Source organism: Brachyistius frenatus, unplaced genomic scaffold (assembly GCF_029030835.1).
Source record: "Brachyistius frenatus isolate BFR_SWC_R1_liver_20210118 unplaced genomic scaffold, ASM2903083v1 Contig_218, whole genome shotgun sequence".
In the NCBI taxonomy this organism is placed as follows: Eukaryota; Metazoa; Chordata; class Actinopteri; family Embiotocidae; genus Brachyistius; species Brachyistius frenatus.
This window is the reverse complement of record NW_027210817.1, coordinates 217,501-230,997: the sequence shown is the minus strand read 5'-3', so window position 1 is coordinate 230,997 and position 13,497 is coordinate 217,501. Positions and strand designations below refer to the sequence as shown.

At 43.7% G+C, this 13,497-nt stretch overlaps 2 protein-coding genes across 5 annotated transcripts in view; one reads left to right on the top strand and one right to left on the bottom strand.

Moving 5' to 3' along the window:
* ltbp1 (latent transforming growth factor beta binding protein 1) overlaps positions 1–13,497 on the bottom strand; it is a 113,112-nt gene that overhangs the window by 7,649 nt on the left and 91,966 nt on the right. For all 4 annotated transcript variants that reach the window (XM_069719583.1, XM_069719584.1, XM_069719585.1 and 1 more), the window contains 6 exons: positions 6,752–6,880; positions 5,141–5,278; positions 2,892–3,053; positions 2,548–2,637; positions 2,019–2,147; positions 1,362–1,502 (listed from right to left, as the gene is read on the bottom strand). In XM_069719583.1, coding sequence (XP_069575684.1) covers positions 1,362–1,502; positions 2,019–2,147; positions 2,548–2,637; positions 2,892–3,053; positions 5,141–5,278; positions 6,752–6,880 — 789 coding nt within the window. The remainder of the gene's footprint in view (positions 1–1,361; positions 1,503–2,018; positions 2,148–2,547; positions 2,638–2,891; positions 3,054–5,140; positions 5,279–6,751; positions 6,881–13,497) is intronic.
* Positions 1–13,497, top strand: part of LOC138633387 (uncharacterized protein DDB_G0287625) — a 231,828-nt gene that overhangs the window by 144,209 nt on the left and 74,122 nt on the right. The window lies entirely within an intron of this gene.

Here is a 13,497-nt window from a genome sequence, read left to right as displayed (position 1 = left end):
GAAACTTTGATCCTTCAATGTGTGCAGCAAGATGTTGGAGATGTTCTACCATCTGTTGTGGCCAGTGCTTTGTACTTCCCTGTGGTCTGCTGAGGGAGCAGCATTGGAGCCGGAGACACCAACAGACTTAACAAACTGGTGAAGAAGGCCGGCTCCATCATCGGCTATAAACTGGATAGTCTGGAAAAGGTGGTGGAGAGGAGGACGCTGAACAAACTATTATCCATATTGGATAATCCTGACCACCCTCTCCACCACCTGCTGCAGGGACAGAGGAGGACGTTCTCCAAAAGACTCCTCCAGCTGCTGTCACAAGGACAGATACAGGAGATCATTCCTGATCCAGGAGATCGTTCCTGATCCAGGAGATCATTCCTGCCGACCGCAATAAGACTGTACAATAACTCACCTCTGGCAAAATAACACTGTTGACTGTGTTTCTTGGTTGTTTGTATATAATATATATAGCTATATACTGTACTGTATATACTGTGCATTTTATAATTTTACTGCTATTTTATTGCTTTTCTATTATTATCTATTGCTTCCTGTATGCTGCTGTAGCAAAAAAAATGTCCCCTCGGCGATTAATAAAATAACTACCTAACCTAAATTTGAATTTAGGTTCTCTGGATAGAAAACATGTTTGGGAGTAAAAGTTATCAAAATAATTCGTTTTCATCAATGTGTGTGCCTGTGAGAGGCGGCCATTTTGAGTGTCTCGCCATGAAACTACGAGTTGCTTTAAATCTTATGTACATGGACCGACCTTCTCCAAACATCACAGGTATGATAACAGCCCCGCCCTGAAGACACAATGTGGTAATATTCTCTCATAGTCATAGCGCCCCCTGTTGGCCACCGAAAATGACACTTTTCATACTTTCACATTCTACGTCGAGCTGGTTGATCACATGAACGTAAAGTCGGGTCACAATAACCTAAACATGTAGTTGATGACATATTGAGACATTCGTTTGACTTTGTCAATGGGCGTCGCCGTGACGATGCGGCAAAGTTTGATGTCTCGCCGTGACACGGGAAGTTGATGTTTAAGGTCAAAGGATGCTTGAAACCTCACGAAACGTGTCACATACATCCAGTGTGGTGAGACCATACATCTGATGTGTGTTTTGCGAGTGGGTGTGGCCAAACGGCTCGCCAGCGCCCCCTGCTGGAGACGGGAAACGGGACAAAAAATAGCAACTTTAAGCGGTTATACACGGTCCCCCGCGAGCTGTATGTCTGGGAGACGGCTTTGGGGAGGCGGCGCGCTGGAGTGCCAGGGCCCGTACATCACTGCTTGCAGTTTTAATTTATTTTTGTACATTTTTGGGGGGAAAGTTTTAACCTGAACTCACCAGCTACTTCAGGGATGAAGACACAGCGGTTGCTGCTGGTTTCCAACACCATGGGGTGTGTGCAGAAACACATGTATGACCCATCCGTGTTCAAACACTGTCCACCAACACACACCAATTCATCCAGACACTCATTGATGTCTATGGAGAAAATACACAAACATTTCACACACAGAGAGAGAGAGACAGACACACACACAAAAAACACAGAGAGCGAGCGAGACAGACACACACACACACACACACACAGAGAGCGAGCGAGACAGACACACAGACACACACACACACACACACACACACACACACACACACACACACACACACACACAGAGAGAGAGAGACAGACACACACACACACAGAGAGAGAGAGAGAGAGAGACAGACACACACACACAGAGAGAGAGAGAGAGAGAGAGAGAGAGAGAGAGACAGACACACACAGAGAGCGAGCGAGAGAGAGAGAGACAGGCACACAGGAGAGAGAGAGAGAGACAGACACAGAGAGAGAGAGAGAGAGAGAGAGAGAGAGAGAGAGAGAGAGAGAGAGACAGACAGACAGACACAGAGAGAGAGAGAGAGAGAGAGACAGACACACAGAGAGCGAGAGAGAGAGAGAGAGACAGACACACAGAGAGCGAGAGAGAGACACACACACACCTCTGCACTCCAGCTGGGCGGGGTCGTAGTCCTGTCCAGTCTTGCAGTAACACTCGTAGCTTCCCTCCGTGTTCAGACAGAAGCCTCCTTTACACACCTCCTGACCAAACAGCGAGCACTCATCTGCATCTGCAGACACACCGTGACCTTCAGTCAGTATTAATATAATAACTATTATTATTATTACTATTAATAATAAATCCAATGAGGTAAATTACAGGTTATTTGGTCTATTTCTGGTGGTTTTCAGTTGTTTAGCAGGTCAGCCAGCAGTGTATCAGGTCAATTTGAAATTAGTGTTGAACTTTTCTTTGTAAAGGTCTTTAAATAAGGTAAATTGTCACAAACAAATAAACAAAAACAAAAAATGAAATAAAAATATCAAAAACATCAAGAACATAAAAACATTTTAATGATGTAGCTGAAAACGTTCAATAAACCACAAAACAGTCCTCTAATATTCCTCCCAGCATTCCTGAGTCTCCGTCCTGGCTGTAACACTGAAGATGGGCGTGGCCACTCATCTTACCTTTGTAGCTGTCAGGGGTCGCTACTCCGTACAGAACCTCTCCACCGGGAATAAAACCTCTCCCCGATGGACACATCTGGTTGAACTGGTCTGAAGGAGGACAGACATGGCAGGTCAGAGGGGGTGTGTCCATCACTCACACATGGTTTATAACAGCATTCACTTCAGTAAACCTCTGACCTGAGCTGAAGACAAACTTCAAGCAAATCTAAAGATTCTCACGTTTTATTTATTTATCTTTGGTGGCGCTGCAAGTTTTACACTTTATGATATTCTTTCAGGATCTTTTGGTTCATAAAGAGCACCGTCTGCCGCCGGGCTTCAGACTTCCTCCTCGGTCTCACCTGTGCCGTTGACCGGACAGGGATGCACCTCACAGTTGTCGCCCCAGCCGGCTCCCAGCGTGCAGCAGCACTCCTGCAGCGTGACGTGGCTGGTCAGCACACTCTCACACAGGTTCTGGTCGTTCAGGTGGTAGTAGCACTCCTTCCGCTCCACCGACGATGCTGAAACACACATTTTCAAGGCAAATTCAATTCCAGAAGCCGTCCAGGCATTTTTTGAATCTGTGCTGCTGCCACAGGAAAAGGAAGATGGCTGCATCGCTCACAACACAACTTTTAAATGTATCAGTGAAGAGAGTTTGTTTCTTAATGTAGATTTTCTCACTGAAAACAAACAAAAGCAGCGCGTGAATATTTTGTTTCACGTTTTTCTTCAGTTTACTTTCTGATCTAGTAAATACATTAATAATTAAAACTGCAAGCAGTGATGTACGAGCCCTCGCACTCCAGCATGTCGCCTCCCCAAAGCTGTCTCCCCGACATGCAGCGCGCGAGGGACCGCGTATACCCGCTTAAAGTTGCTATTTTTGTCTCGTTTCCTGTCTCCAGCAGGGGGCGCTGGCGAGCCTTTTGGCCACGCCGACTTGCAAAACACATCAGATGTATGGTCTCATTACGCCGGATGTATGTGACACGTTTCGTGAGGTTTCAAGCATCCTTTGACCTTAAACATCAACTTCCTGTATCACGGCGAGACATCCAACTTTGCTGCATCGTCACGGCGATGCCCATTGACAAAGTCGAACGAATGTCTCAATATATCATCAACTACATGTTTAGGTTATTGTGACCCGACTTTACATTCATGGGATCAACCAGCTCGACGTAGAATGTGAAAGTATGAAAAGTGTCATTTCCAGTGGCCAACAGGGGGCGCTATGACTATGAGCGAATATTACCACACAGGGGTCTTCAGGGCGGAGCTGTTATCATACCTATGATGTTTGGAGAAGGTCGATCCATGTACATAAGATTTAAAGCAACTCGTAGTTTCATGGTGAGACACTCAAAATGGCCACCTCTCACAGGCACACACATTGATGAAAACTAATTATTTTGATAACTTTTAATCCAAAACATGTTTTCTATCCAGAGAACCTAAATTCAAGTTGGTCCGACAAAATCCCTCGGAGGAGTTCGACAAAGTACAACGTGTCAGAATCGGCCAAAATGGCAACTAAATTCAAAATGGTGGACTTCCTGTCGAGTTGACATAACGGTGAAATGTCACTTTTTAGTGCGTCCAGGTGTGATACACGTGTCCACTGGATTTGGTGAATTTAGGTAAATGTGGCCACCGGGGCATCTCTTTAGGGGGCGCTCTCGAGCCGTTTGGGCACGCCCACTCACGACTACACTAGAATATCTAGAAATCTTTCACCAGGAGACGTATGTGTTTCCACTTTCATGAGTTTTTGAATATGATAAAGCCTCCAAAAAGGAAAATCACTTTACGCAAGAATAAGAACGTCTAACGACGAACATTTTTACGAAAAACAACAGGGCTTTCGCACCGATGCTCGGGCCCTAATAAATGCAAAGTGTTTTTGCAGTGTGCTTTTAAACTGTGACTGACCCTTGACAGAAGCCTCAACCTCACAGGAGCCACCTGCTGCCACCTGCCTGATGTTGTCCAGCAGTAACAATGAGGATGGACACGTGTTTAAAAAGTCCAGGTCAAGGCCACCAAGCAAAACCGGTACCAAGAGAGCTGGACGGTGCTGCACTTTATACACACACCAGGCTGGGGCAGTTGAAGGTGTGTGTCCTGATGTCACAGTGGGCGGGACCTCAGCACCAAGTCTTGGAAGCTACTTCTAAAACTGCCAGCTCAATAAGATTTACCAAGAATACATATATATAAATTGATAAATGTACCTTGCATTACAGTATGAACCCTCCACTTCACACTATATTTATTTACCATATTCTGATGACTACCTATGGCCCGGGGCCCAAACCAGGGACTCGCACTCAGAGGATACAGCCCTGTGATGTGCGTGAAACTTAATTCTATTTTTCATGTATGGTTGGATGTAATGTCAGCCCAACGTTGGAGACGATGCAGAAGTGATTTCTGTAGGTTGTATCAAACATACAGCTGAGTGATGTCTGGCTTCAGTCCCTGCATCCGTTTAATGGGTGCACGCATACATCACGTGAGAATGAGCTGCTCTGTGATGGACAGACGACACCAGCTATGATGTGTTCAGCTGGACCGAGGTCCATGTGGGGGGTGGAGGAGTCACCTGTGGGGACGGGCTCACACTTGGCGATCATGACGTTGTAGTCCTGTCCGCTGGGACACACACACAGGAAGGAAGCGTCCACGTTCACACACTGGGCTTCTCCACACACACTGCTCAGCAGCTCACACTCATTCACATCTGTGGAGGAGACCAAGAACAACAAGAGGATGAAGGTTATTTCAAATAAATCATTAGTTAATAATCAGCATGGAGCCTCAGAACGGAGCAGATCCAGCAGCAGTTTCTCTACTGTTCTGCCAATGAGAGAAGGAAGTCCACATTTAAAGTTAAACTAGTTTGCATCTCTTACTGTCTGAGGGAGAGAGGAAGTAAGGAGGGGGGGGATGCATTCTCAACGGTCGGCGGTTCACCACCACTGAGGTTGTGAAAGTGAGTCCATCTGTGTCTGCCACAGTGCAGTGATGGTTTGGCAGAGCGGACCTGGTTTGGACCTGGTTTGGACCCAGCAGCTCTGCCACAGGACAGATGTGAAGTGTGTTTCGGTGTGTCTGAGCCGAACTTTTGTGGTTCCGGTACTGTACTTCGGTCAGAGAGTGGTTGTTTGGGGAGGTTTTCTATCTGGGTTCAGACGGGGGTAGTTCGCTCAGAGAGTCCTTCCTGCTGAAGGAAATGAGACTAGATAGCTGCAGGGGCCCAGTTAGTCCGGGGAAACCACCAGCACTCATCAGGTCCGACTCACTCCAAACCAGACTGGAGGAAAACCCCTTATTTTAACGCAAGTCCGTGGTTTTCTCTCTGGGATGGCGGGTCGGCACCACTTGGCACTGCTGCCTTCAAACATTCTCCAAAGGTAGGAGGGCCGGCTGTCGACCCGCCAGCAGTGGTTGGCGCCTTCATTTACCTCAACTAAAGAGAAACCCAGACTTTTATATGAGACATGAAGTATTTAAGTAGAAAAGTCCAAACTGTGTCCACTTCAGCGTGAATTCTGTGGTTCAAATGTTTGAAACAGTGAGTTTCTTCACATTTTGACACTTTGGAGTTCGTAGAACGCCCTCAAGCCCAGCCTGGTGTGAACCCAACCCAGTTTCACTGCATGAATATGATCTGTCCAAACCTCCACAGAGGATGGTTTGCAGTCCTTCCTTCCTACTGGGTGTAGACCTCGGGTTTCTTTTAACCAATCAGCATGCACTGAAACCGGCCAACACTCTTCCATTGCTGCAGCTACCTACTAAAGTGCCCCCCCCCACGTCCCCTCAGAGTGGCTGAGAAAACACTAATACCTAGACTGCATTCACAGAGAAGAAAACTGAAGCTGTGAGTGATAGGTGGGGGGAGCCAGGCTAATTAAACCTAGTTTAACAGCAAATAAGCTCAGTGCAAAGAAAGACAAACGGTTCTCAGGGTTTTCAACCTTAAATTATGTTTTGACCGAACAACTCTGTTTCAAAAAGAGTTGGCAGAATATGATGATTGTAAATGATGTAAACTCATATTTAATTGGAAATAAACCAGAGACAACATATCAAAGAAATGTAATTGTTCTATGAAAAATACATGCTCATTCTGTCAGTGTGTCAAAACTTTTTCAGTGGTACTGTAAATTGAATATAATACAACATATAGACATAAAAGTCCCTCACTTACCCAGGCAGCCGTGGCCGTCCGGGGTCTCCTGGTAGCCTTGGTCACAGAGGCACCTGAACGAACCCAGTCGGTTCTCACAGAAGCCACGAGGGCCACACAGGGTCTCGTTGAGGCCACATTCATCAATGTCTGGGAACCAGAGGAACAAAGGAGAAATGTCAAACCACTTCTTTTATTGATCAGGATTTCATTGTGAAGCTGGCGGGCGGGCGACAGGTTGTGGGTGAGTGGACGTAGCAGACAGTATGGACTGACACCTCAGGACTGCAGGACCAGGGCTGATATAATGTCGGGAGGTGATTAGTGAGATGAGCAACCTGCAGGTGGTGATCAGCTGGATTGGTAGCAGCTGCTCAGACTGATGAGGGGCGTGGCCATGGGAGGTGACTGGAGGTGGGTGGAGGAGGACAAGGAACAAAACACAAAGCACATGGAAAACAACAACAAATACACAGAGGAATGACAGGACACATGAGGAGAGGAGGTCTGGGGAAACAAAGGTCACAACACAGGGTCAGACAGGGATCCTGACAGGCAGACTGACACACTTCTCCTGTGTCCACTTTGACTTCCTTCAAAACAAAGGAATTACTGCATAATTCCCCACAGCAGTATTTCTCAAACTGTGGGGTGCGCCCATCTAGTGGGGCGTAGTGGTATTACAGGTGGGGCACAGGGGGAAATGCAGAATTTTTTTATTTCAAGAACTTTATTGAGAACTTCACATACAGCTCAAACACTGAGTGAGTTCTGGCTCGGTGTGGAGAGGGACCATCCACTCATCGGACAGAGGGCTGTGGACATTCTGCTTCCCTTCGCCATATCCTACCTCTGTGAGATCGGCTTTTCTGCTGTTGCCTCTCAAAACAAAACACAGATCTTAGCTCAACATTGAGCCTGAATTGAGAGTGGCCGTATCAAGTCTGCAACCCATTTTAAAAAGATTTGTATTGGAAAGCAGGCTCATTGCAGCCACTAATACTGATACAACTTGATGGCTTACACATATCTGCACTCATTTTATTTTGTTTTGCACAGGTTGCACGTTATTGTTGTTTTGAAAAGATATTGTAGCTTGTTGGGATCGTTAATGGTTTTTCCCAGAATGCCCAGAGTTTGTTCGAATTCGGCACCATAAGTGACATGAGTTGGGTGTTATTGTAACTCCCTCTGGTTTGTGTTCAGTTGTGTGCAAAGTAAATGGCATGTTCTTCTGGTCAAATAAACAGCTGATCCTGGAGGTGAGAGATAGCTGGGACCTAGCATCTGTGCTCATATGGAGTTCTTCTATGCCTCATCTCTTGGCTAAATAATCTCTGGCACAGTGTAAAACTCAGTAAAACTCTTAATTGCCTGATGTTTAAACTTGTTTTGTTCAGTTTTTCACAGGTTGAACTTCATTGTAATTATCTTGAAAAGATATTCAGTGCAAAACAGGTTAATTGCAGCCACAATAAGCTATTTTTTTTGTGCCAAATATTAGTTCTTTTTTTGCACAGATAGAACTTTATTTGCATTGTTCTAACATAGTGATTGCACATTTTATTTGTTTTTAACTGACGGAGCAATCTGGTTTACTTGAAAGTGATTGCAATTTTCTTTATTCTATTATTTGAGAAAGCACAGATGGAGGAGTCACAAAATGTTGTTATTTCAATAAAAATTCAACATGGACCATTTTGTTACAATTTTGTTGGGGCGATTGAGCATGAACATTTTTCTTCCTCCAAAGTGGGCCGTGACAGAAAAAGTTTGCGAACCACTGCCCTCCAGATAAAGCAAAGATGGGAAGCGGAAATTAACAAGGTCATACCACAGATCCCTGGGAGATGTGCACAGAGGCACACCTAGTTACAAACTGGAACACCGGGAGGGAATTTAAATGGAAAATAATCACCAGATTCTTCAGAACACCAGAAATAGTAGTCAAGATGGACCCGACGCATCCCAATTTATGCTGGAGGAACTGTGGAACACATGCTACCAATCACACGCATATATTCTGGCTCTGCCCCAAGTTAAATGTTCATGAAACATTCATTATGGCTCCAAAAGTCGATCTTTACTAAATGATGGGGTCCTGTCACAGATTTAGCAATACAATGAGGGTTATTACTATTTGTTGATTGACCCTCTGGTTGAACTTTCACCTTACTTTCTATCTAATTTCTCTATACACACACATTATACACCATCTTCCCTGAAAGCAAATATAGCACCTATGGTATTACACTTAGGAGTGGACAATTATTATTTCTCCAACACCTTTTATTGTTATTTTATTATTTATTAATTTTGTTATTATTTTTCTTGTTTTGGAGGGGGCACTATTTGTTGTTGTTCCTTCTGTGCGTTGTGCATCGTACCTGAATATCGTGTACGAAGACCAAATACAGCTGAAAAATGGAGAGAGAAAGTTACTGTCTGAAAGTGTATGTTGTTGAAAACGAATACAAAAATTAGTTTAAAAAAAATACATCAAGAATTACTGACATATTTGGCATCTGAAGCAGCAGGTATAAAATGTTGTAAAAATATATATACAAGATCTACATGAAGTGGTTTCATGATAGCAGACACTCAGCCACACATTTCCACTTGAGTCTGAACCTCCTGCATAAATCATGAGGCCGAGCAACAAATATCCCTCCTCGTCTAGACAGCCAGCTCAAAGGCTTCCTTCTGCTTCTCTTCCTGTTCCCTGCTTTCCTTGCTTGGTTCTCTGAGGCAGCAGAGACCATTAAAAACAGGCAGGACTGCTGCCATGGTGGAGAGACGATCAGCAGCATATGTGAGAGTTTCTCCTCATCTTTCTCTCATCTTCAAAAGTCAGACACTTGTGATGGCTTAATGTTACAATTTTTGTATTCTTGATCCTGCGGTGCCAGCCAGGGAGAACCCTGACAATAATGTATCTAAATTAAACTAAACTAAGCCAACACAAAGGAGGTATGAACAATAACCCACGTTACTCTCACACAACCTAAAAAGACCTTCCATAGAAAAGTACCAACAACAAAAAATAGACGTCTTTCAATCCTCGGCAATGACAAAACACCACAGGAGATGCACAGTTCTTGCCAATCGGTCTCTTATTTTCCCAAGAGAAGAGACAGAAAATATTAGTTCAATGAGAGAAAAATAAAAAACAGACAAACGCCAATAAAAAGAGTCCACTTCAGGATATATCCAAGAAAAACCAAAATATGCAAAACCACATATAATCCACTCCAAAAAGGGAGATAATGTTCGCACAAGTCAATCCGTCAGTCATTCAGTCAGTCAGTCAGTCACTCAGCGGGTGAGTCAGCTCTACCGGCACGATACAGGCAGTCAGCTGACAGTCAAGCACTTACTTTTCTGCGGTCGGTAAATGTTTCTCCGAGGTCCGGTTTGCTTGGGAATGACTCTTTTCTCAGGTGGGCTCCCTGGTGTAGGTTATGGTACCATAAAATGAAATACAGAAGGCATAATGTGCCGAGAGAATAAAAATAACTCTACAGAGCGGTATACCTCCAGATAATAATATTAAAAGAAGTTCTCCTACCAATAAACTGTATTTTCACTGTATGACTAGATCCAACAATCACAGACAGTAAAAATAAACTGGAATTGCTAAATGTGATTTTTAAACATAACCGAAGGGTTGAGTTCTACTGACTTGTTGTGTAACCACTTCAAAGAGAGGAGGTGGTTACAGCCCACTGGAGGGAGGGGAGGAGAGGTGTGAGTCTTCATAGGCCTCACAAGTCAATTACAATTCAACTGTCAAAGATTCGATGGCACGATTAATCGAGAAGCTTCTCAATGCAGTTAAAAGGGGAAGAATGTGACCCAGGATATTTACTGTAGCTCCTATTTACAGAGGTTCTGTAAACGCCTCAGTTACAGGCATCAGTAGAGGTCAGTCAGGTGTCTGTGTCATAGAAGTCAGGTGTCTGTGTCATGGAAGTTGTTCTGCTGAAATAAACAAGACCTTCCCTGAAAGAGACGTTGTCTGGATGGCAGCATATGTTGCTCCAAAACCTGAATATATCATTCAGCATTAATGCTTCCTTCCAGATGTTCAAGCTACCCATGCCATGTGCACTAATGCATCCTGTACCATCACAGATGCTGGCTTCAGAACTGAGCTGATAATAAGCTGGATGGTCCCTCTCCTCTTTAACCTGGAGGATGCAGCGTCCATGATTTCCAAACAGAATCTCAGATTGTGATCCATCAGACCTCAGGACAGTTGTCCACTTCACCTCAGTCCATCTTCAATGATCTTGGTCCAGAGAAGGCGGCTGTGTTTCTGGATCATGTTTCTATCTGGTTTCTTCTTTGGAGAGTTTTAACATCATTTGTGGACGCAGCGATGAACTGTGTTCACAGATGATGGTTTTCATAAGTGTTCCTGAGCCCATGCAGTGATTTCCACTCCAGAATAGTGTGTTTTTAATGCAGTGCTGCCTGAGGGCCCGAAGATCACCACCATCCAATATTGGTTTCCAGCCTTATCCCTTGTGTTCAGAGATTTCTCCAGATTCTCTGAATCTTTTAATGATATTATGAACCGTAGATGATGAAATCCACTAATTCTTTGTAGTTTTACATTGAGGAACATTATTCTTAGATTGTTGAACTATTTTCCCACACAGTCTTTCAGAGTGGTAGGTGTTTGTTTTTTTAGCATAACACAACTTTTCCAGTCTTTTGTTGAACCTGTCCCAACTTTATAGAGACGTGTTGCTGCCATCAAATTCAAAATGAGCAGATATTTTTCATAAAACAATATGCTGTCTCAGTTTCAAGATTTGATATGTTGTCTTTGTTCTATTTTCAAATAAAAATGGATTTATATGATTTACAAATCTTGCAATCTGTTTTTATCTACCTTTTAAACAGCGTCCCAACTTTTATGGAAACGGGGTTGAATTTCTACATTGTAAAACTGAAGAATTGAAAACTACACATGGAGTTGAGTTATGTGAACCAAAAATTATTCACCAAACCAAAGTATCAAAATTCTTCAAACTAGTGTCCGTTCACCTTCGTGACAGCATTGCAACAATATCTGAACCAGCTTCATGAGATGAAAACCGGGAATGGCTTCTAGTTAATAAATGAGCCTTGTATAAGTTAACTGGTGCATTTTTCTGCTTTCTTCATGAGATCATCAGTTGTGTTGAATCAAGGTATTGTTGGTATTCGTATGCAAAGTCATGGCAACAAACACTCAACCAAGTAAAGACAAAATACAACCCTTCAATGATTTAAGACGTAACGCTCGGTGAGTCTAGAAAATGTTAATAACACTGAAAAAAACCACCAAATGCTGTGATGAAACTGCCTTTCACGAGGACCCCAGGAAATGAAGACCAACCTGAACTGACCTCCTCAGTCACCCAACCTCAATCCAACTGACATGGCTTGGAATAACTTGGACTGCAGAGTGAAGGAAAAACAGTTAGCAAGTGTTCAACATATGTGGGAACTCCTTCAAAACTGCTGGAAAAGCTCCAAGTGACGACCTCATGAAGCTGGCTGAGAGAATGATGAGCTGTTATCAAAGCAAAAGGTGGCTGCTATCAAGAAACCAAAGTTCAAATGTTTTTTTTGTTTGTTTAAGTTTTTTATTTTTTTTTACACACTATATAAATCTAAATGTGTTATTTCACACTTTTGATGTATTCAGTTTTGTTCTGCACTGTAGAAAGCACAAAGATCAAATCAAAACGTGGCTACAATCAAGAACCCAAAATCCATCCATCGATCCATTATCTATTCCGACTTTACCCTGCATAGTCAAAAGGGGCTGGAGCCTCTCCCAGCTGACCGGGTGACGGCGGGTACACCCTGGACAGGTCGCCAATCCATCACAGGGCCAACACAAAAAGACAGACCACTCACACCTACATTGGTGTGAAAAAGTGTTTGCCCCCTTCCTGATTTCCAATTTTTTTTGCATGTCTGTCACACTTAAATGTTTCAGATCATCAAACAAATTTAAATATGAGTCAAAGATAACACAAGTAAACACAAAATGCAGTTTTTAAATGAAGGTTTTTATTATTAAGGGAGAAAAACAATCCAAACCCACATGGCCCTGTGTGAAAAAGTGTTTGCCCCTCCTGTTAAAACAACTTAACTGTGGTTTATCACACCTGAGTTCAATTTCTCGAGCCACACCCAGGCCTGATTACTGACACACCTGTTCTCAATCAAGAAATCACTTCAATAGGACCTGCCTGACAAAGTGAAGTAGACCAGAAGATCCTCAGAAGATAGACATCATGCCGAGATCCAAAGAAATTCAGGAACAAATGAGAAAGAAAGTAATTGAGATCTATCAGCCTGGAAAAGGTTCTAAAGCCATTTCTAAAGCTTTGGGACTCCAGAGAACCACAGTGAGAACCATTATCCACAAATGGAGAAAACATGGAACAGCGGTGAACCTTCCCAGGAGCGGCCGGCTGACCAAAATTACCCCGAGAGAGCAGAGACGACTCATCCGAGAGGTCACAAAAGACCCCACGACAACATCCAAAGAACTGCAGGCCTCACTTGCCTCAGTTCAGGTCAGTGTTCATGACTCCACCAGAAGAAAGAGACTCGGCAGAAATGGCTGCATGGCAGAGTTCCAAGACCAAAACCACCGCTGAGCAAAAACAACATTAAGGCTCGTCTCATTTTTGCCAGAAAACATCTTGATGATCCCCGAGACTTTTGGGAAAATACTCTGTGGACTGACGAGACCAAAG